This window comes from Sphaerodactylus townsendi, linkage group LG15, assembly GCF_021028975.2.
Source record: "Sphaerodactylus townsendi isolate TG3544 linkage group LG15, MPM_Stown_v2.3, whole genome shotgun sequence".
Classification (NCBI taxonomy): Eukaryota; Metazoa; Chordata; class Lepidosauria; order Squamata; family Sphaerodactylidae; genus Sphaerodactylus; species Sphaerodactylus townsendi.
The window spans coordinates 1,633,336-1,657,576 of record NC_059439.1 but is presented as its reverse complement, the minus strand read 5'-3'; the positions used below and the strand labels follow the sequence as shown (position 1 = coordinate 1,657,576).

The 24,241-nt window shown below is 49.7% G+C and overlaps 1 protein-coding gene across 1 annotated transcript in view; it reads right to left on the bottom strand.

Annotated features, from left to right (window-relative positions):
• Positions 1-475: 475 nt before the first annotated feature.
• Positions 476-24,241, bottom strand: part of BRCA1 (BRCA1 DNA repair associated) — a 40,212-nt gene continuing 16,446 nt past the window's right edge. Inside the window, exons 8-17 of the mRNA XM_048517576.1 lie at positions 22,161-22,209; positions 20,331-20,458; positions 14,563-17,610; positions 11,626-11,711; positions 9,652-9,811; positions 8,121-8,185; positions 7,440-7,516; positions 5,200-5,332; positions 4,832-5,021; positions 476-831 (exon numbers count right to left, since the gene is read on the bottom strand). Coding sequence (XP_048373533.1) covers positions 476-831; positions 4,832-5,021; positions 5,200-5,332; positions 7,440-7,516; positions 8,121-8,185; positions 9,652-9,811; positions 11,626-11,711; positions 14,563-17,610; positions 20,331-20,458; positions 22,161-22,209 — 4,292 coding nt within the window. The remainder of the gene's footprint in view (positions 832-4,831; positions 5,022-5,199; positions 5,333-7,439; positions 7,517-8,120; positions 8,186-9,651; positions 9,812-11,625; positions 11,712-14,562; positions 17,611-20,330; positions 20,459-22,160; positions 22,210-24,241) is intronic.

Sequence of the window (24,241 nt, the reverse complement as noted above, 5' to 3'; positions counted from 1 at the left end):
GATTGAGTGAGATGGCACTCCACGAGGCAGATGCAGCCAAGTATCGCGGCAGGTTCCCTAAATGGCCACCTCCACAAAATTAGGTGTTTCTATGTTTTATCTTCAACCAGATCCCCGCGAATATTATATTAGGCTAGAAAAATATTCAGCTCAATGGATGCCGCAGTCGCCCAGCTCTTCAGTTCAGTAGCCTGAAGAAGATATCCTTGATTCTCTGAAAGAATCTTGTCAGTTTTGTGCAACCTGGGTCCAGCAATATTAAGGTACTTATAAGGCCCCCTGACCCGATTTCCATCAATGACTCCGCCTAATGTGATCTCACAGTATGAGCTTGTTCAAACACTTCATCCATTTCTTTCTTATAAGACAGAAAGGAGTTAACTAGGGAAGGCATGTAGCAGGAAATCCTTTGCAGGAATTTTAAAATGCTGCACCGCGTTCCTTCTTTCCTGGAAGTCAGAGGCTCAGCTACCAGCTACTTCTCAGGACCCCTTTGAAGAACTCTACCACAAACGGAGGGGAGTTTCAGATGGAATGCTCCACGGCCTGTGCTGGTGGTAGAAAGATGGCCCTCTTCTGGGCTGGATTTGTGCAATTTTGCTGTAGGGCATCTTCCACGTAGTGGATTATTGTGGGTTGTAGTGGCCGCTTTCTGCACTGGCAGCAGAAGCTGACTGGCCACGGAGGCATAATTCATGCCGTGGAGCCGCACAGAACCGCCTTTGACAGGATTGTGGAGGTGCTCCCAAAGCTGCTGGGCGGCAGCAAAGGAGTCCGGTCTGTTCAGTTGTTTTGCATACCTTTTTTTGTCCTCTCCAAGGCCTCGGAGGCCTTGGAGGGAAGAAAATAAGGTGGCAAATAAATACAAACACTGCAGAAAGCACTCAAAAGTGAAGCTTCCTCACGCCGGGTGCGCTAGCCGGAGTTATGCCGCTTTCAAACAACTCAAATTCCAATTGAGCAAGTTTTTAGAAGTAGCAGACTTTCCCTCTACCATTTGGGGAAGGGGAGCATGGCGCCAAGGCGTAGCTATTACAAACAAATCCCCGTGGACGGCAGATTTTTACTACAGTTATTGTGGCCACAATGCAGAAACAACCTACAGCCCCACTAGACCGGTCTCAGTGGGTCTGTCGGTCACTGGCCATTTCTCCATGGTGGTTGGATGCCTGACAAGAAGGACCAAATTCTGCAGTGACTTTTCTAAGAAAAGTTATTTTCTCTCTTTCTACCGGATTGGGGTAGAACTGCGCATCATTTCACCGAAGTCACCAAATGCCAATGCCAAACTTTTAGCAATTAAAGCCTCTGGACCCGAAAACAAAAGGAATTATTGTACCGCCAAAGGAAGCTACTGCAGCCTGCTTCTGTACCTGCGTTTCTGGAGATCAGCTGGTTTTAAGTCCCTTTGCTGTAACGGGAGCAGGAAATCAGTTTTGTCTTTTGCGGGATTAAGAGAGAGTCTTTGCTCGTCTCTTCTCACTTCGATGCCTGCAGGAATCTCTCTAGATTCCCTAAGGAGCGCCAACTCTTGACCACTTCCGGATTGCTATGTCAGAAGAGATTTGTTCGGCTCCCTTTAAAAAATCAAGGGTTCTTCATTCTTATATTGCACAAAGACAGTCTGCTGCCAAACAGCACCCGTATTAAGGTCATATGGGAAATGGAATGTGACTGGTACGCAGGGCCTTTGGCCAATCTTAATCTGTCTTCAGCCCCAGTGTGGAATGAAGGATAAGCAGAAAAAAATGTCACTATTATTTTGGGTAGCATTCATTAGTACAATACAAAAAGAGAAGCCCTTCCTGTCCCCCCCTGCCCCATACACACAGAGGACCAAGAAACGGCCCAGCATTTCCCGCAGTGTTATCAACAGGCTTTCAACCCAAGATGCTCTTACAACAATGCAGGGATGGAGACACATTTTAAACCACTGCCATGGCAACAGAGCCTGTTTAGCCATAATACCAAACTCACCTCTGACAATAAAAAAAATTAACCTTGGTAACTCATCAGTGGCAGAATATGTAGCCCAGTACTGCAGTGCAGAGGGAGATGCTTGGTTTAAGATAGAGAATGGGGAGTATTATTGGAAACCAGAAGGGAGAAGCGCTACAGGACAAGGATGCTTAGCAATACGAAGGACTCCTAATGGCTCCCTTATTCTAGGAATATTATAATACTGAATAAATACAGGAAAGCTTATCCGAGTAGAAGTAGATGCGCTGTGGTGTCTCTGGATCATCAAGTTTTGCCCGAAAATTCTGGTTTATCACCATCAAACTGAAATAAAATTTGAAATTTGGCATTGCAGAATCTGTTTGGTAAAGGGATATTTTTGAACAGATTGCCAAAACAATCCAGCGAAGGACCGGCTGTTAGAGCAGTTAAAAGGAAAACTTTTCATTCAAGTGCAAACTTGCTTTTATTTCCTGACCATGATTGTGCCCAACCAAAACAGCTAAGGCCAGTGACAGCTGCCAAGGAAAAGTAAGTGTGTGTGTGTGTGTGTGTGTGTGTGTATTATTATTTCAAAACGATCCTCTCCTGTGGGTTAGCTTGAAGAGAAGTAGTTACATATTTCTAAAGTTATGCATTTCAAAACTTGTATAAAGAGGATCATTCTCACCTGACCCTAGCTGACCCCTGTCCAGATGACATACCCATAGAAGTTCCGCGTGGGACTCAGATGGTTCCTGGAGCAGCTAGTGAGGAACGTATCAGTTTGTTCCTTTCTCTCTGCCACTCTTGCTATCCTTTATCCTCTGTATCAAAATAGCCTGTGAGTAAAAAAGAACTTATACTGGTCAGGTCGCCAATAACACGAGGACATCTCGCTTAATGCAGTTGCGGTGGGTTTAGCTGGCTGTGTGGCACCGGTGGTCTGAGTGGACCTTGTTCCTAAGTGGGCAAGATCCACCAGACCCCGGCCATACTACTCATAACTCCACCCCATCCAGCAACCCAATACAACTCAGCTTGAACTCCGGCCCGTGAAATGGTGCCTTCGGCGTAATCCTGCTTAATGCTTTCTAGATGTTCATAGTATGCAGGAGGGCTTTCTCCGTGGCTGGCCCCAGTCTATGGAACAGCCTCCCTGTGGAAATTCTTTACCCAGGCACCAACCCTTTATGGGTCTTCAAGGCTGGCAAAAACTTTCTTCTGCACCCAGGCCTTCAGCCTTTGACCCCCTCGATGTCCTCTCTGGAAGCTGCTGGTCAGGGGCGGGGGAGGTAATATTTTGGAGGTATGTTTTATGGTGTCTTTATGTTTGTTTTATATGATATTTTTATTGTTGGAGTTTGGAATTTTGTAAGCTTCGCCCTCGAGAACTCCCTTGTATAGGGAACCCGGAGGATAAGCTCTAGAAACAGATCTATCAATATTGATCGATAGATCGATCAATCAATGGATGGATGGATGGAACAGTTTCATTCCAGTTTGTTTTTGGGACTCAGCCTCTGCTCTCCAGAAGCCTCTTCAAACAGACTCTGGTGGATCTCGCCCATCCTAAGTGTTTATATTAAAGATTTCTCTTTCTAAACTAATTTGTAAGGCTTCTCTTCATTTTCATGAATCGACAATAGTCTTCTCAAACTTAGATGAACAAGGTCAGCCCGATCTCATTAGATCTTAGAAGCTAAGCAGGGTCTGCTATGGCTAGATGGGAGCCCACGAAGGAACTCCAGGGTCACTTTCCAGAGACGAACAATGGAAAACCACCTCCAAACATCTCCTGCCTTGAAAACTCCAACAGCACACATATCTCCACGTTTCCTCTCAAGAAAACAGAATGGATTGAAGTTGGCTGATCCCTCAGATCAATAATTGAGGAGAGTTTTCCTTTACCTTAAGTGTTTGATGCACAAACTCTAGGAGATTAACTACCTCAAATCTTTCCACAGGTTCTGAAAGACAGCTTGTACCGGTTTCCAATAAGGACATATACCAGGGGTGGCCAACCTATGGCGCTGCAGATGTTCATGGACTACAATTCCCATCAGACCTTGCCAGCATTGCCAATTGGCCATTGGGAATTGTAGTCCATGAACATCTGCAGTGCCATAAGTTGGCCACCCCGACATATACAGTGGAACCTCGGTTTTCGTCGGTAATTCGTCCGGGAAACCTCAGCGATAACCGAAACCGACGAAAACCGAGGCTCCCATTGGCAAGATATGGAAATGCACGGTCGCCAGTTTCCATCGCAAAATTTGTGCGCCGACAAAAAACGACTAAATCCGAGACAAAAATTTCAGGGCAACAATCTGCGAAAACCGAAACCGACAAAAACTAATGACAACGAAAACCGGGATTCCACTGTAGTTCCTATTGCTTTCCACATGGAAGAAGAAAAAGAAGAAGAAGAAGAAGAAGAGTTTGGATTTATATCCCCCCTTTCTCTCCTGCAGGAGACTCAAAGGGGCTTACAATCTCCTTGCCCTTCCCCCCTCACAACACACACCCTGTGAGGTAGGTGGGGCTGAGAGAGCTCCGAGAAGCTGTGACTAGCCCAAGGTCACCCAGCTGGCGTGTATGGGAGTGGAAAGGCTAATCTGAATTCCCCAGATAAGCCTCCACAGCTCAGGCAGCAGAGCTGGGAATCAAACCCGGTTCCTCCAGATTAGATACACGTGCTCTTAACCTCCTATGCCATTGCTGGAAGGAGCGAGAGGGCGCTCGCTCTGTGCTGTCGACTTTATAGAGAGACTAAAAGGCCTGACCTCCTCCTCCTCTGGGGCACAAGTACACAGCCTCCCTCCTACCATCCCAAACTGCAGTGATGAGGAGGTGAAGGAGGTTTAGAGGAGTCACCAAGAGATCGTGTTACAAACGAAGACGTAGGACAAATTACACCAGTAACAAAGAAAACGAGGGAAGCACGGCTCCGGTGGCACGGGCACATTATGCGACTGGAGGAGACTTCTGCTGCAAACTTTGACTCTGGAGGCCCCCGCCCCCGTGGAAGACCAAAGAAATGGCGGATGAACAGCATTGCTGAAGACATGCGTGCCATCAACCTTACCCCAGAAAATGCCCAAAACCGAGCTATTTGGTGAAGAAAATGTCAGTGCTAACCCCCTCCAGGGGAATACAGGCCAAGAACAAGAAGACGACTTACCAAGAGGGTTTTTTTTAAATCAAAGACATCCCTGGCCCAATAGAAGCAAGGATGAGTTGCACACTGCTTTGAGATACCTTGCTGTATCCTGTCAATTCAGCCGGAAGCCAGCTCAAATGCTGCTCTGCATTTGTCCTCTCCTCAGAAGGCAAAATGCTGAGGAATCCAGACTTGTCACACCCTAAAATATCAAGCTCCCTGTCCCTGTCCCTGAAGAGCGGGAGAGCGACAGATGATGACAATCCTGCCAGAAGCCTTGGACAAAAGCAGGCAGCGCCTCACCCGTCACTGACACAGCAAACAAACGAGAACATATTTCAGGGACATTAAATCTGTCAAAGGTATCCTCTGAGCAGGATCTTAGAAATGGAGCCCCGGGAAGAATTTGCCAGCAAGAATAAATCCTGGGGACAGAACCTGTAAATCAGACAGCTTTTATCTCACCTAAGGCTGGTCCTCTCCCAGGTGCTAAGAGGGGTACATGCAGATTGAACCTCAGAAGAACAATAAGCTGCTAAGCAGATGGTAAGTTGGTCAGATTTGGAGCAAGACTGAAGCAAACAGATTCCTGTGGCAATCCATTTGCCACAGTACACTGAGTAAATCCCTCTCAGAATCTGCATACCCATACCCACAAACAGAAAAAGAAGGTTGTGGTGGGTTTTCCGGGGTGTGGCCATGGTCTGGTAGATCTTGTTCCTAACATTTTGCCTGCATCTGTGGCTGGCATCTTCAGAGGTGTATCACAGAGAGAAGTCTTAAGCAATCTTTGGAGCACTGCCCTTTTAAGAAAGTCACAGAGACAGGCTGCCCCGAGTGGCAGCTTCCCTGAGCCTGCAGGGAAAGGAAAGAATGAGTGAGTGAGTGAGGGGGACAAGCACTGTGCGAGTAAGTGGGGCTCCGCAGGAGGGGGGGGGGGCGCCTGGAGAGTTTTTTTGTCTCTGGGCGCCATTTGGACCCCATACGCCAGTGGTGGCAACATATTCCAAACACCAATCACGCGTTGTGTGAAAAAATGTTTTCTTTTATTAGTCCTAATTCTTCCCCCATTTTCAATGGATGCCCCCTGGTTCTAGTATTGTGAGAAAGAGAGAAAAATTTCTCTCTGTCAACATTTTCTACCCTATGCATAATTTTATAGACTTCAATCTTATCCCCCCTCAGACGTCTCCTCTCCAAACTAAAGAGTCCCAAACCCTGCAGCCTCTCCTCATAGGGAAGGTGCTCCAGTCCTCAATCATCCTCGTTGCCCTTCTCTGCACTTTTTCTATCTCTTTCCAATATCCTTCTTGGAGATGTCTTGGCTGACTAGAACTTCGAACACGGGACTCAAGTGCGCGGGTCGCATCCACTGTTTCTTTATATAAGGGCATGACAATCTTTGCAGTTTTATTTATCAATTCCTTTCCTACTTATCCCCAGCACAGAAGTTTGCCTTTTTCAGCCAGCTGCCATGTGTTGAGTTGACATGGAACTACATCAACTAAGATGCCCAAATCCCTTTCTTGGTTCTACTGTGACTGATAGCGCTGACCCTGGTGGCGTGTATGTGAAGAGTTTGGATTCCTTTGCCCCTACAGATGGCTTTTATTTGTTAAAGGTACAGGTGCTGTGCTTCCACCTTACTTTCTGTGGGTGGGTTATTTTGACATTGTTGAGAATTAGATATATTGGATAAATAAAGGAATTCAGTGTCTGGACTGCTATTTTGCATCCCAATTATTTAACTTGTGATTGGGGGCAGTATTCAGTGATAACATTATACGCACGTGATGGGAATAGCCGGATTACAGGACTAAGAATCACTTCTGCATTAAACTCATATTCACCTCTAGTTCAGTATTGACGGGCTGGATACTGCAAATGCAGAAGCTTCTTGTGGATAACACTCCAAGATGTATCACACCCAGGCAAAACCGACTCCACTGATAATTTTGCAAGACGCTGCTCAAAAGTACACCATCCCATACAGATTACAGAAAGATTTCCACGCATCAAAATTGTGCATTGCCAATGTAACATGTTCTAGGCCTCTGCGCTTAACCCCTGCAATGTGCCGCTGTTCTGCTCTGAGTTTAACAATTCTTATTGCTGCAACGTTTGCATAGCTGGAGTCTCCCAGGGAAACTGTGCAGAGGGGGGGTGGGCTGCTTCTTTAGCCCATCAAGCCCCACTCTTGCGCGGGTTAGTTTAGTTTCTGCCAGGCGCTGACCAAGGCAAGACAGAATACCTCCCCTTCTGGGTAAGCACAGGCAGCTTCGAACTTTTTTTAACCAACTACTGGTACATTGCTGGCTAAACAGCCCCTTCTTTTTGCCTTGCCAGATCGCATTCTGGACGCCTGGAGCACCAGGACTCCGTTCCACTGCAACCCCCGTGGGCAGATGGGTCTCCCTTAGGCATAAGCATAAGCATGTTATTGTCATTGGGCACCCACAGCGGAAGTCACACCAGCCTTCCTCGATACACACAATTTCAGACTCCATACTCCCCCATCCTCACTTTCCCCTTCCTCCACCAATCCCTACATTGCAGCCCCAAACACATCAACATCGAAGCCCCGGATTTCTTGCAGGAATAGCCACAGCTCTAGAGTAGAAGCTGTCTCCCTGAAGCCTCTTTGTCCCTAGTTCTTTGATAGACCTGTATCGTCTGGGCTCTGGATGGTAACAGTTCAAAAAGAGAGTGTGCTGGATGAGACGGGTCTCTCAGAATATTTTGGGCTTCTCTTTAGGTCTGGTCGCATATATCAGAGTTCCTTCCAAGGAGGTACAGGCAAGTCGATAATCCTCTGTGCAGTAGTGATCACCCTTTGGAGAGCCTTCCTATCTGCCACTGTGCAACTGGAGAACCATACACAGATGCAGTAGGTTAAGACACTCTCTATAGCACAGCAGTAAAAGGACACCAGGAGTTTTCCATCCAGTTGTTGTTTCCTTAAAAGTCTCAGATAGAACAGTCTTTGCTGGGCCTTCTTAACCACCGCGGCAGTCTGTACGCCCCAGGTCAGGTCCTCGTTAATCATGACACCCAGAAATTTAAAGAGATGAAGCAGGGGCAGCTCTAGAGGTGGGGGAGGAAGAGGAGGTCTGGGATCAGCAAGAGCCCACAGGTAGAGGCGCCGTTTGCTCTCCCACTGGCTCGCTTTCCCCAGCTGAATCATAAATGCACCTGTGCCAGTCCAGGCATCTAAATGCTGTCTGTCCTCAGCAGCTGGTGAGCATTTCTCATTCACGTCCCTGCAACGTTCTCAACTGTTCCAGGGATGCTCTCCCCACCCAATACAAAGCAGACAATGAGCAAGATCAGGAGCGGCAGCCGGACCCTGCTCAGCTGTTGGGAGTGCCCACTAATCCTGCATCCGTGCAACCCGCAGAACTGCTATTCAACAGGGGATACTAAGTTACAGCCTTGTACAGTTTGGCAAGACAGCATCCGTCTTCGGCTGGATCGCAGGACTGCCCTCTTTTATCTGGAGTCCTTCCTTGGCCTGGGTTTCCAAGGCACAGAAGACCAATAACCTTGGCCCGTTTCAATTTAATGCCCTCTATGCTCCTTAAAGGCAGATACCAACATATAGATAAACAAAAGAGGCTATGCCCATGCAACTCAGGCCAAGTTGAGACACTGGAGCACACTCTGTTTCACTGTGCAAGATTTGCCAAGATCAGAATGACCCAACCCATCATTGCTTCACTCCTATACAATCATTTAACTGATGCTCTTAGGATTCCTTTAATCTTAGATAACTTTCATCCTTACTTTTGCGAAAGTGTAGCAAAATATCTTTTAAAGATTATAGACGCAACTCTAGATGGATACAGAGCATTAGATTGCTATCATCATAACAACAACAATGTTGGTTACATCAACTATTTGCTTTCTTTGGTATGCAGTGTCACCACCTCTGCCAGTAACCTGTGGGTTCATGGTCATCCAAAGTCAAATAACCTGTGGGTGATTCATAGAGAGATGTCGTAGTTTTGTTATCGATTGCCAGATGGTGTGACAATTGAAGGCTGTGGCAACCTATTGGAGTCAGATCAATTGTTTGCCCATTTCCTTGTCCCCTATCCCTTGTTCTGTGTTTGGTGCCACCCCAACAAACTCTGTGTTTTATAGTGGAGTGTTGATACTGTACGTTGTTGTGATGCCTGGGTTCTGTTGGTGGGTCTTCAGTCTGGTCTGTGGAGAGGTGTATGGGAGTGGCACTTTTGATGAGTTCATTTGGACTACACTATTGATAAGACTCTGAATGTTTGTTGTATTTATCTGTCTTTTATGGACAACTGTTTTATTGTAATTTGGTATGCCAATAGAGGCTTGTCTATGTCTATGTCCTTGGCTTGGGTTTCCAAAAATCTTACGGGGCCATCTGCTGAAAGTCTAGCATCCCTCTGCAGCATCTCGCAAACACTGTGAAAAATCACAGATGACTGAAACAACCTCTGGCGCAGGCGCGGGTCTAATTCTTTGTTCACAGGTTGGAAAGTCCCCCTTGGGAAAAAGTCATGTGTTGTCCTACTTACCCCTTGCTGGCCCCACCCGTCCTGCAGCAAGGACGCTTCCCTCACCTGGCGGCGGCCACACTTCTTCAGAGGCCCCCCGGCCCCCCTCCTTCAGGGCTGCCTCAATGACAGATATCTCCTGTTGGAGCCGCTCCAGGTTGCTCTGCAGGGCATCTTTTTGCTGCCGAGGCGAGAGAAAAGCAGGGGGTTTGCAACACAGAGAAACATCTGCCTTTTTCTACCTGCAGAAATTTTGTGACGTTCACTGTACCATGAGCTGGAAGTTTCTCATTAAAAGCAGGAGTCCTACTGCAGCGGTGGCATAGTGGTTAAGAGCAGGTGTACTCTAATCTGGAGGGACCGGGTTTGATTCCCCGCTCTGCCGCCTGAGCTGTGGAGGCTTATCTGGGGAATTCAGATTAGCCTGTACTGCTCCCACACATGTGCCTGCTGGGTGACCTTGGGCTGATCACGGCTTTTTGGAGCTCTCCCAGGCCCCATTACCTCACAGGGTGTTTGTTGTGAGGGGAAGAGGGAGTTTATAGAAAGCCCCTTTGAGTCTCCTACAGGAGAGAAAGCGGGGATATAAATCCAAACTCTTCTTCTTCTGCAGAAGAAGGACCGGCAGCTTTAAAAGGGGCTTGGACAGATTTATGGAGGAGAAGTCGATCTATGGCTACCAATCTTGATCCTCCTTGATCTGAGATTGCAAATGCCTTAGCAGACCAGGTGCTCGGGAGCAGCAGCAGCAGCAGCAGCAGAAGGCCCTTGCTTTCACACCCTGCATGTGAGCTCCCCAAGGCACCTGGTGGGCCACTGCGAGTAGCAGAGTGCTGGACTAGATGGACTCTGGTCTGATCCAGCAGGCTAGTTCTTATGTTCTAAGAACTACCACTCCTTTCAACAGAGAGCATCACAGTTCAGAGATTCAGCTTTGAAACAGGAAGCTCCATGGTCTGAGAAACTGCCTCTGCCATGGATTCACTAACTAAGCCGTCTTCTCCCCAACTCAGCTCCTATATCTGGAGTACAGGGAAATTAATAGGTAACTATCTGTCAGGGCTGCTGCTGTAAGGAATGCCGTAAGAGAGTGGATGTCAAGTATTATTTCCCAACATGGGCATTCTTTAATGGAGAACACAGAAGACACCTTCTCCAGCTGCTCACCTGAGTCATGTTTAGTCTCTCTTGTCCTTAAAAGTTTCCAGCAATGAAGAGGCTGGATTGCTCCCATGCTAAGGTAACCTATTTCAATGCTCCACTAGATTCCCAGAGTCTCTTGCCCCAAACCTCATCCTACTCTCTGGAGCCCACCTTCTCCGTGCTGCAGTTTGCTTGCATTAGTCCAGTGGTGGCGAACCTATGGCACTCCAATTGGCCATGCTGGCAGGGGCTGATGGGAATTGTAGTCCATGAACATCTGGAGTGCCATAGGTTCACCACCATGGTATTATTTTATTTATTTATTTATTTATGAGATTTATAAGCTGCCTCATCCCCGAAGGGCTCGAGGCGGCTCACAAAATGGCTGCACTTTTAAAACAGCAGATCAACAAAACATTTCAAAAATACGAGAATGCAGCTTAATTCGTTAAAAACTTAAAACTTAAAAGGTTAAACAGCGATTACAAAATTACATACAGGTTAAAAACAACAGAGTGCCCGATCTAAAGGCCAGCGGAGGGAGGGGGTAGGTAGGACCCAAGATGGAGATCAGGGCCCGACCAGGTGGAAGGCAGCAGCCTCAATGGGGGGCGATAGAATGGTGGCCAGCCCCCCCGAAGGCCCAGTGGAACAGCTCAGTCTTACAGGCCCTGCGGAACTCACCAAGGTCCCGCAAGGCCCGGACAGCTGGAGGTAGAGCATTCCACCAGGCAGGGGCCAGGGCCGTAAAGGTCCTGGCCTGGGTTGAGGCCAGCCGCATCGTCGCAGGGCCAGGGGTCTCCAGCAGCTCTGCCGCCGCCGAACGTACCGGAATGATGCAGGGCCTCATACCTGTGTGGTGAGGATCTCACTCTTCGAGGAAAAGCCTGATGAGTCCCCCAGGTTGCTCACTTCGCTGTCACAACCCAAAGCTTCACCTTGAAAAGACCAAAATTCATTTTCAGGTACAGTATTGAGTCTGGTGTTAATTGATACACCCACAATGTCCCTACACACTATCTCTGGAGAAAAGCCAAAAGGGCCAAAGGAAGGGCTGGGCCCAGAGTGCATTAGCTCCAAGAGGAACTGAGGTAGTTGTGCTTCCAGGCCAGTGCCCCTGTTGGGGTGTGGCGAGGGTATGGTGGGGGCATGGCATGGCGTTCCGGGGGTGGAGGACACACGAGTGCACCGGGTGCTTTTCCCCCTTGCTACGCCTCTGGCTGGATCAGTCAGATAAATGGCAAAGACCCAGCGACGCTGAAGAACCACAAACCACCTGAGAGTACACACGGAAGGAAAACACCGGCAGATGGAGGTGGACACGCTCCTGAAACCAGGAATGAGTTTTTGAAGGCAGATAATATTTTTCCATGGTAGAGGAAACAACGCGGACAAGCTAAGCATGGACACTCCTGGGCAGTGAAACCTCTAAAAGGAGGACTGATGGGCCACTGCGAGTAGCAGAAGGCTGGACTAGATGGACTCTGGTCTGATCCAGCTGGCTTGTTCTTATGTTCTTATGACTGAGCCCCAAGTGGCTCTTTGAGGTTTCTTTCTTGAGGTAGGAGAATTAAGCAAAGCTAATAAACTTACTTCATGCACATTATTTGTTTGGGTCTCAACAGACTACTGTCTTCAGCAGACAACGCACACATATTGGTTTATGAGCAGCCCAAACCTCTGAGCGTGCTTAGTAAAACAGCAACACCTCTTTAAAAATGTAGAATGCCTGTTTCAGCAGGGATCTAGAAAACCTATCAAAATGGATTTTTAAAAAACATATTTATTCTTTGGCAGGGACAATCTTCCAGCCATCAACAGGTCTAAATCCTGCTAAAGCAGTCAGATCTCTAGCGTGTCTACTAGCCATCAGTCTGTAATGTCGCACTTTCACCACATTTGCATCCACGTTTGCGTACAGAGGTACGTGTAAAAACAAGTTGTTTGAATTTATATATATTCCAGTTGTGAAGATAAACACACTTGTTTAGGGACTGGAAAAGAAAGTACAATTTCTAAGGAAAGAACATGCTCCGGTTATTGAGGCAGGGCCAGCTCACATTGGACACAACACACACACGCACCACAACCTGCTCAGCAAACCACGTACAATGAGGAAGGGGAATGAACCCCCCCAAACTTTAGGAGGCATGCAGGTTTCTTCGTAAAAAGTGGGGAAAATGAGTCACCTCTCAAACAGGGCATAAAAAAGGCAAACACAACAATCTCACCAGCCAAAGCAGGGGGTTTGCAGACATGGGCAATGTGGCCTGGTATGGAAACATTTAACTTGGTTCCAGAATCCAAACGGAGGACTTGTTCAGCCTGACTTCAAAACCTGCATACTCTAGGCCACAGGTGTCAAACTTGTGGCCCTCCAGATGTTGTGGACAACAGTTCCCATCATCCCCTGCCAGCACCATGGGAACTGTCGTCCATAACATCTGGAGGGCCACGAGTTTGACACCTAGGCAATCCATTTCAACACAGGAATCATCCCTGTATTTTTGTTACTATCTGTGGCCTTCGGGATAAAGACGTTCCCACTTTCCAATTCCACTGAAGCTCACTGGCCCCTCCCCCTTGGGCTGTTCCTGAGGGATCAGGAATCAAATTGAAGGCCTGAAGTGGGAAAACCCTGTAAGTTAGGGGTGTCACACATGCAGCAGCGGTGGTGGGGGTCAGATCCAAAGGCCTTATCAAGCCCACAATCCAGCTGAGGCAAACCCCTCTCCTCAATTTGAGGCCACCCCCCTCCTGTGCCAATCTGAGCTGGGGAACCTGCTGGGGGCTCGCCAGCCAAAGCAGCCACACCTCCCCACACCCAGGGCCCAGCGCAACCAAGTCACCTTTATGTTATATCCGGCCCTTGTAACAGATGAGTTCGACCCCTGGGCTCTAAGACTTTGGGAATCCTTGCCAGTGACTTGTCCCTCTGACAAAGCAGACCAAACAGTGATGAGGGGATTCTGCAGTTTCTCACAAAGGGACATCAGAAACAAAAAGTTGCCCCAGAAGCAGCAGCGCAGCTGGGCCAAACTGCACCCGGGGCGGACTCTGCATTTTCCATCCCCCCCACGGGCCCCACTCCTGCACCCCCTGCGCCCTCCCCTTCTTAGTTTCAGGCTTAGGCTCCTTCCGCACATGTAGAATAATGCACTTTCAAACTGCTTTCAATGCTCTTTGAAGCTGTGCGGAATAGCAAAATCCATCTGCAAACAGTTGTGAAAGTTGTTTGAAAACGCATTATTCTGCGTGTGCGGAAGGGGCCTTATTAGTTTCAGGCTGAAAAGCAGCCTGTTCAGTTCAGGCTGAAAAAAGCCTGGGTGGGAACTACACTACCCAAGGAACCCTTGGGCTCGCAAGGCCTCCTGGGTAGCGTAGTTCCCACAAGGGCCCATTTCAGCCTGAACTGAACAGGCCGCTTTTCAGCTTGAAACTAAACCTGAAACTAGGAGGGGGGGGGGGGGGGGGGGGGGGGGGGGTTGGGGGCAATTTTCTACCCCCCTTCCAGGCTTGCGCCTGGTGCGAGGCGCACCCCCACCTGCAGCGTTGCCTATGCCCGTGGTGGCGAACCTTTGGCACTCCAGATGTTATGGACTACAATTCCCATCAGCCCCTGCCAATTGGCCATGCTGGCAGGGGCTGATGGGAATTGTAGCCCATTACATCTGGAGTGCCAAAGGTTCGCCACCACGGGCCTATGTCCAGAAGAATTCACTGTAATTGGAACTAGTAATGGAAACAAAATAAAAAAACTCATTGAAAAAAAAACCCACAGCACTGTACCTAAACTGGGCTCTGCGTTTATACAGCCCTGGCGTCCATCAAGCAGTTGTTCGGCATCTCTGCAGATTTCGCCCAGGGGTTCAGTGGCTGATCTGGGAGTCATCGCCTTTCTTTGGCCAGTGGGAGCTGGTGTGAAGGGTCTTGTGCCGCAGAGCTTGCTGGCGAAGTCTTCAAAGCCTCGGGAGTGAGAAGAAAACAAGTCCATTGAGCCCTCTGACTCCTCGCTTAAATAGCCCCCCTGGGGGCTGCTTTGGCTGCTACTCTGCTGGGCCAGAATCCCTGCTGATGCCTCCGCCTCTTTTGCTGGCTGTGAGGGTGAGCTTGTCGCCTGACCGGACACCAGGGCCTGAAAGCACTGCAACTCTTCATCTTCACTGGAGGAAGACAACTTCGGCACCCGTCTTTGGCAGCCCCGAGCTAGGCCTCCAGGCCCTGACCCAGAACTGCTGCTGCTGCTGCTGCTGCACTCTAAGGCTTCTTCTTTGAGGGGGCCTCCTTGGTCAGTTCTGGTAAACACAACCAAGGTTGCCTGTAGACCCACCTCCGGAGGGTTAAGCGAGCGTCCTTTGATGTCGGTAGCAGGACCCAGCAAGCCCTCAGGCGTGTCTGATAAAACTGAGAAGCCGGGAATCTCTTCCTCGGGGGACCGGTCCAAAGGCCCTTCAAAGGCGCCTGTGCTGAGCATCGGGGCAATTTGTTCCCCAGTGCCCTTCACCCCGCCTGCGCTTCCCACGCTACCGCTTCCGGGAGGCCAGAGCTGACGAGCGACAGGAAGCGGCTGGATCGGTTCTGAGCAGAAGCTGCAAGCCAGAGTTTTATTTCTGTCGCTCTCGGGTCTCGTTTCTAAAGACGGCCCTGCGTGGGAGCTCGTCTCGTCAGCAGGGGGCAAACCGGTGCCTTGGAAGTTGCCCGTTCTCCAGAGGTCTGAGCTACAATCACCGGACGTTTTCTCCGTTCCTGGGGATTCTCCCTTGTCACTTGCTGGCTGTTGACTCTGCAAAGGATCTCCATTCTCAGCCTCCTTAGCTGGTTTGCATGAACTGTCTGGGAAGGGAGCTTGCAAAGTGACCTGGAGACGTTCAGACAACTCCCCAGGGTCACAGGAATGGGAGGGATGAAGCACCGGACTCAGGCGGGCAGTGCCACCGGCCACACCGCTGGGGATGGCTTCCCTCCTGTCCTCACTGACACCAGCTGGGCTTGGAGCGGATTTCTTCACACAGGCAGCCGCCCTGCTGCCTTCCACCCCGTCAACCCTCCGTTCTGTCTGGGGTTCTGTGGCAGGTCTCTTCGCTGGAGGAGAACACAGAGAGAATGACTGGCGCTTGCAGAGCCGGAATATCTTCCCCACGAAGGCTGCGTCCAGCTCGCTGTCATCAGTTCCCAGGTTTAGCTCCCCGTCCCCTGTGGCTTCATGCCCTGCCCTGGGGCTCCTGCAGCTTCCCCTCACATCTCGGGGGCAAACCCTGTGTCTCTCAGGGGCACATGCAGCACTCTGCTCGGCTTGAGGCACTGCTGCCAACCCCTCGGCTTTTGGGTGGTTTTGTTCCTCCTTCGCAAGATGACTGCCTGGGGAAACGGCACCAGGGACAACAGGACAAGGACGGTCTCTCTCTGTGGGGCATCCAGCACTCAGGAAACTCTTTCCATCAGGAGAGGCACCACAAACTTTACGGGCACCCGCTGCCAGGCCCACCCGCAACACACCTGGTCCGCCTTCTGCTATCAAGGGAGCCCCGCTTCCCACTTGGGCCTTTCCTTGCTCCTTCTCTGCCTCATGCAGCTGCTTCCTTCGCTTCTTTGCTGGCTCGCTCCCCCCGTGCTCTTCTTCCGCCCGCGACAGAAGCCTCTTGCTACGCCTAACGGGCGTCTGGCCTGTGCCGTTTTCCTGTGGCTCCTCACTGCTTGGGGGGCCATCGTCTTGCGCCTCGGCCTTCTCAGGTGGCCCGGAGCTTTCTTGCACGGCTAACTGCAGAGCACCAGCTGGCCTGCCTGGTTGCCGGCTTCTCCGCCTCAAAGAGGGCCTCGCCTTCTTCAGATTTTGCATGTTGCACGAATGACAGCGTACAGGAGAAGCATCCACTTCACAGCCTGATGCCCCTTTCTTCTCCGGATGCTCTGCTGGCCTTTGCGCTCCCTCAGGAGTTCCACCCACCGCAGCGTGACCAGGGCCATCTTCTTCCAAAACAGCACTTGCGTGACCACCAGCCCCCTCACTGTCCTCCGTCGCGGTTTGCTCTTTCGTGACATACTCAGAGGTGAGGTCCGGGGTGGGCTTGTTTTGTGCGGGGATTTTTCTTACGGGGGCATCAGAGGATTGAGTATTCACAGCAGTGAAGTTTTCCTTAGATGGGATGTGGATTGTTTCCCTCTCACTGCAAATGGGGTTGGACTTGCGTGTCCTCACGTACCTTCTTCCAAATATTTTATCCACCATTCTGGAGGCAACCAGTTTGGGGCAAGGCCTGCCAGCCCTCCACCCTGCTGCCCCCTCCCACTGGTCTTCCCTCAGTTCAGTCTTTCGGAAGAGATGAGTGTCCACACCTGACAGGTGTGGCTTCAGATCTGAATCCCCCTCCCCAGCATTAACCTCTTGCAAAGGGGCGGGAGAGAGGATCTTGCTCTTTGAAAACCACTCGTTGACTTTCTGGATGCTCTGGATCAGAGCCGCCCCAGAGAGCGGACTCAGAGGACTTCTTGGGAAGGCAGGGGGCAGCTCTTCCTCATCTTCACGCACAAGGTCACAAACTTGTGCACTTCCAGCCGGCTGCAGCATATCAACCATTTCCACCTTGTTACCTACTTGTTTATTTGGGGAGGGATCTGCGGCTTCGTTGGCCAGGTGAGATCTTTCCACGCTGGGTAAAGAACAAGGGACGCCCTCCTGAGTGGAGCTGGAGACTCTGTGCCTTCCCAGGCAGGGAACTGGAAGAGACAAGTCTTGCCTCTCCTCCATGGCCTCATCTTCTTTAAGGGCACCCCCGCTTCTTGTGCTGGCTCGCAGGCCTTCTGGGCGGCCCAGTGCTGCCTCGGACAAGTCAAGCACATCTGAAAAGGAAAGCGCTTAGTCATGAGACGGCTGGAGTTACGTGGGCCCCACCAGTGGTGGGATCCAAAAAATTTAGTAACAGGTTCCCATGGTGGTGGAATTCAAACTGTGGCGTAGCACCAATGGGGCTGGGCGGGGCATTCCTGGGCGGGGCTGTGGCAAGGACGCAGCCACTGCGCCGGTCCTTGGGCAGGAAACAAATGCACGCAGGCGCAGGCTGCCACGCACGCCGGTGCACCTCCTGCTAGACCAGGGGTAGGGAACCTGTGGCTCTCCAGATGTTCAGGAACTACAATTCCCATCAGCCTCTGTCAGCATGGCCAATTGGCCATGCTGGTAGGGGCTGATGGGAATTGTAGTTCCTGAACATCTGGAAAACCTACCTGTGCTGGGCTGCTTCAAGTTCTGCGCACTACTGCTGGGAGGGTGTAACTAAGGGCCAAAATCCGTGGCAAAATCGCAGTAGTAACCCTGCGGCACACATAAATAATTAGTAACCTACTCTCGGGAACCTGTGAGAACCTGCTGGATCCCACCTCTGGGGCCCGCCCAGCCCAACTTGCCCTCGTCCAGCAACCAGTCCTTTCCCAGTCACACCCAAACCCTCCTTCCCGTGCCCAGAAGAGAAGTCGTGGCTCTGATAAATGGCAGACTGCAAAATAAAAAGGGGACTAGTGCTGGGACTCCATGGGAGGCTTACACGGGAACAGGAAGCTCTTTCTTGACTAAGCAGGCATGTGCTGTTGAGTTCACTGTCCATCAGTGGCTACTAGCCACGGTGGCCAGAGGCGGGATCCAGTAGGTTCTCACCAGTTCCGAGGTTACTAATTATTATTAATGTCGAGAAGGGTTATAGTGGTCTCTTTCACGTTAGAAATTCCATTAGGTCAAAATCGCAAAGTCCTGTTGTTTCCTATGTGGCTGGTTAGCAAGATAGAAAGCGGGATAATTCTCCCTGTTGGAGCTGTTTTAAAACATGTTTAGAAATATGGTTAAGTTCCTTGTTTAAGGAGAGTCTCCTTCTTTGATTTCACAGAAACAAAATTAAGTATTTAGTATTGAGCATTTGACGGCAGTCAATTAGAGATGATTTGTTTCTGTTGGCGGTAAGGCGTGGGACTTGCTATAATGAGTTTAAATTATGGACAGAAAGATGCCAGCTGGAAGTGGAACTTTTTTTTTACACAGTAAGAGTTTTTTACAGTAACAGAGAAATTATTAATACCCTGCCCTTGGAATGCCCGGCCACGCCCGTCGTGCCCCACCCAGCCCCATTGAGCCTACCCACTGTTTGAATCCACCACCATGGGAACCTGTTACTAAAATTTTTTGGATCCACACCACTGATAGGCTAAAGGGAACGTTTGCAATCAGGGGCAGTTGACCTCTAAAGCCCAGCACTAACAGAGAACATCAGGGGAAGATGCTGGCCGCTCCGAGCAGGTGGTTGTCCACTATCTGAAACAGGATGCTGGGTTGCCTTGGTCACGTCCAGCAGGGCTGCTATTATGGTCACAGTGACCATGAGTGCCCGGTCAGCAACTAAAGGGTGGGTAGTAATTAGAGTAAGGACTAGGACAGTGATGGCGAACCTTTAACATTCTAGATGTTATGGACTTCTTGGCCAATTGGCCGTGCTGGCAGGGGCTGATGGGAATTGTAGTCCATAACATCTGGAGTGCCAAAGGTTCGCCACCACAGGACTGAATGTGTCAGGCCCAGGTTCAAATCTCCTCTCAGCCATGCAGAGGCACAGGAAGGGGAACCAGAGCCCAGGGCAAAATGGCGCCCAGGCCTGTCTGCAGCACTCCCTGCAAAGCAGTGCCCCCATGAGGCCACGCCCCCCCTGCCGGGCCAGGCATGAGTGCCTCAGAAGCCCAGAAGCAAATGGACAATTTGCATATTTGGCAAAGGCTCATGGGTATGCTGTTAAAAAAAATTAATTCATTTTTATTTTTATATCCTGCCCACCCCAGAAGGGCTCAGGGCGGCAACAACATGTTAAACCTACATTACAGTTAAAAATCATAATTTTTAAAATGCTCGCCATAACTTAAAAGGCAGGACCAGGCCTGCTTAAAAAAACAACCTCTGTTAACGTACAGAGCCAGTGTGGCTCTGTGTAACCTGGGCTTTTGAGGCACTCGTGCTCGGCCTGGCAGGGGGCGTGGCCTTGCAGGGGGCCATTTTGCACCCCCATGTAACCTACAATGGTGGCGCCCGGGGCAAATGTCCTTGGATGTCCCCATTGTAGCTACGCCACTGCTGCCTTGGAAGTTTGCTGGGTGACTTTGGGCCAGTCACACATTCTCAGCTTAACCACCTCACAGGGCTATGATGAAGACAAATGGAGGAGCAGGGAATGATGGGAGCTGTCTGGGGTCCCCACTGGGGAGGAAGGAATGGTATAAATGAAGTAGAAACATATGTTCTCTGTTTTAACTTGAACCCTCCGTCATTTCTCTCCCGCACCAACAGGTGTTCTAACAAAACAAGGATTTCTTAACAAGATCGAAATTAAAACACTTTTCCAAGAGCACCAAGTGCTTTAGAGTTCTAATCTCAAAACAGCCAAATATGGCCTCTACGGCAGAATACAGAAAAGTAAACTTAGACTCTGACTGTCCTGAACATCGGCAGAGTGCTGAGTGGGGTTAATGCCAAGGCTGGTAGGCTCTTGTTTTAAGAGTCTGCCCAGGTACAAAAGAAATCCTCCTACCTGGGGTGCCCAACAGAACCACATCTTCCCCATTTGGCTCCTGAAACTGTGCATGACGTGGGCTATGGCTTGGCTTCTGAGAATGTCTTTCACCATTCGGAGACCAAGAACCGCTTCTCAGACCCACACTGCAGAGAAAAAGAACAGGGCAAGGATGCCCAAGTGAGCAAGAAGGTAGTCTGCTTTCTGACAGCCAGTCGAGGCACGAGGGGTCTCAAAACTAGCCACCTGGACTCGACTCAGATGGACAGCGGCAACCCACAAAGTATAGGAACGCTGGTGCACTGTTTCCATGTTGCATCTGCGAGGGAGGGGGGGCTGTTGGAGAGACAAGGAAACAACCATCTTGCACTCTAGCTAGGCACTCGTTCTGCCAGTCAACCCAGGATACCCGTCTGCCTACAACCAGCCCGATCAGTTCAGGGAGACGAGGCGAAGGAAAAGGAGGCACTCTTGTTTGGCACCAAACTGCGTTTCCTTCCCGTTTGTCCAAGCCAGTTCAGAAGGTGCACAGGAGGGGAAGAAGCAGGAAGCACCTCCCGAATATCCAGAGCAGACATAGTTACTGCTAGTGGACAAGCCCTATACCAGTGATGGCGAACCTTTTTGAGACCGAGTGCCCAAATTGCAACCCAAACCCCACTTATTTATTGCAAAGTGCCAACCCGGCAATTTAACCTGAATGCTGAGGTTTTAGTTTAGAAAAAAACGGTTGGCTCCCTCTTCCTCTGCCCCATACGCTCAAGCAAGGGCAGCCTGCTCTAGCCTCCAGCAAGTCTCGTGCTCACTGCTCTGTGCCTCTCTAGCATCTCTGCCTCCTCTGCGCCCCGCCCCCCTCAGGCAGCAGCCACCTGGAGCACAGGCACCAGGCCTGCCAGCCGAGTCCTTGCTCACTGTGGTGCGTGCACGGTCATGCTCAGTGGCCCAGGCCAGCCTAGATGTATGTGTGTGTGTGTGTGTGTGTGATTTTCCGTCCCCCACATGACGAACTCTGTGTGCGCGTGCCCACAGGGAGGGCTCCAAGTGCCACCTCTGGCACCCGTGCCATAGGTTCGCCATCACTGCCCTATACTGAAGATTTATGGGGCAGATCTAATTGCCTGGGTCAAGTATAAATCCACTTGACCCTTCTCGTTGAAACCTCTGGTTCCAGAAAGAAGTGAGAAAGTTTACTGCAAGAGAAGAGGCTGATCAAAAAGACGAGATCAGACATGCAGCAGTCGAGAAGCAACAAAAGCCCTGCATGTTCCCCTCATGGAGACCCCGTATCCTTCTGGGCGCAGAAATGCATCTTGGACTCAAGAGCTGCATTACGATTACTGATTACTGCCCTTGTCCTTAAAAGCATTTCACTCTTTTAAAAAGAGAAAATGTTTCACAGGAGGGGTTTTTTTCCCCCAAAATTTTAACTTTGGAAAAATTGAAAAAAGGCCCCAGAGGGAAATAAAAATAGGGGAAAACTCCTCCCAATTATCCTTGCTCCCCCCACCCCCCGGTCATTTAATATCTACTAGGAACCTTATTTGTAATGGCAAATCAATAAGGCAAAATTTAATCTCTCGGGGCCTCTGTGGGTCTCGTGTTTGTTCTCTGTGTTCGTTGGTCTATCCCGAAACGCGGAGGTTGCTCGTCTCTCCTCCTTTTCCAATGTTTTGTGCCTCCGCCAACCCCCCCTTCAAGATCCGCCCCCCTCCCCCTCCTTTGCAGGCCTTTCCCCACCCCACTTCCCATGCTAATACACCTGGCCTTCCTCTGGTACCCCAGCAGAGTGAGAAAAGAATGTTGCTGGCCAAGAAGTTGCTGACAACAGAGACAGACGGCGTCACTTACCGCCGGACCGTGCCTATCTTCTGAAAGTGATCTTCTGATGAGTCTGACCCTGAAGCAAATAATGTTCACAATTACAACCCTTCAGAAAAGGAGATTCGGAAGTCACATTCTGCATTGGTAGCTACGGATCCATGAAGACCATAAGAAAGCTCTGGGGTGCTGTGTGGTTTCCGGGCTGTATGGCCGTGTTCTTTTGCTGCTAGAACACGGCCATACAGCCTGGAAACCACACAGCACCCCAGTGATTCTGGCCGTGAAAGCCTTCGACAATACCTAAGTAAGCTCTGTTTTCAAAGTTTCACATCTTCTGCAAAACTCAGGATGTCCTCTGCAACAGACGGACTCAAACATGTTTCAGACAAAACTGACAACTGTTGGGAGGCTTACTGAGAGGTAAGGTGGGTACCGGGGTCAGAGCTCGACAGAGGCAAATGAGGGGAAGTTCTGGATTGAGGCAACCTAGGCAGAGGGACAGGCAGCCAAAGGAATTTGGAGCTGATCACAAGCACAGCCAATGACAAGGAAGGTAGAAGGCTGGATTTCAATATGAAAAAGCCAGGTACAATCTCTGTGCAGAAACATCCATTGGGAGATCCAGGGCAAGTTGGAACAGTTGAACATTTGTTTTACTACGAGCAGACACCAGGTTTTGGTTCTCTGCAGACAGGTGGTTCTCAAATACTAGCCTCCCACCCCCCTCTTATGTGCCACCATCACTCCTCTTTCTCCATAAAGACCAAAAACAGGTAGCAGTGATGGATGGTCCTTTTAACAGTGGCGTGGGAGGTTAAGAGCTTGTGTAACTAATCTGGAGGAACCGGGTTTGGTTCTCCGCTCTGCCGCCTGAGCTGTGGAGGCTTATCTGGGGAATTCAGATTAGCCTGTGCACTCCCACACACGCCAGCTGGGTGACCTTGGGCGAGTCACAGCTTCTCGGAGCTCTCTCAGCCCCACCTACCTCACAGGGTGTTTGTTGTGAGGGGGAAGGGCAAGGAGATTGTCAGCCCCTTTGAGTCTCCTGCAGGAGAGAAAGGGGGGTTATAAATCCAAACTCCTCCTCCTTCTCCTCCTCCTCTTCTTCTTAACCACTCACTTTCAATTGCTGTTAGGGTGGTGGTAAAGACTAGAGATATAACACTTCCAGAAGGTAGAAAATGTTAAACAAAATAAGGTGCATTTTTTTGGTCAGAAGTTATCTTGTATGAACTATCACAGTGGGCGTGATTACCATCATGTCTGGATATTTCACTGAACTTTACAACACTAATGTAGATGACTGGGGAAGAAAATGCCAAACTTCCCTGTAAACAAAGTCTGCCTAGTAAACAGTATGATGTCAACCTACAGGTCAGTTTACACACCTTTACCTGCTTATAACAATGAATGCAGTGGACTCTTTAACAATGGATTATCATTAAACATTACAGTACATTATATTAAGTAGTGCCAAAATTATTTACATCTAAACAACAACAAAAATGGTATTGCTGAAGGTTTTCATGGCCGAAATTGACTCGCTGTTGTGGGTCTCCCGGGCTGGGTGGCCACAGTCTCATCGATTTTGCTTCTTGAAAATGGTGCATGTGTCGGGAAAATAATGTATAGGATAGGTCTACAACAGTGATGGCGAACCTTTTTGAGACCAAGTGCCCAAATTGCAACCCAAAACCCACTTATTTATCGCAAAGTGCCAACATGGCAATTTAACCTGAATACTGAGGTTTTAGTTTAGAAAAAATGGTTGGCTCTGAGGCGTGCATTACTCGGGAGTAAGATTGGTGGTAGAAGGTGGCTTTGCTTTGAAGCAACCATGCAACTCTTTGAACGGGTGAATCACGACCCTAGGAGGGTTTACTCAGAAGCAAGCCACATTGCCAGCAACTGAGCTTACTCCCAGGTAAAGGATTGTGCTTTAGTTTTTCGCGTGAAAATCAGTGGGGTTTAACAGCGCTTAACAGGGTTACCTACACTGCTTCCCCAAAACGAGGTCTTAGGTTTAATGCTAATAATCGAGCCCAGCGGCCCAGGCCAGCCTAGATGTGTGTGCAAGGGTGGGGCGATTTCCCCCTGTTTGTGCGTGC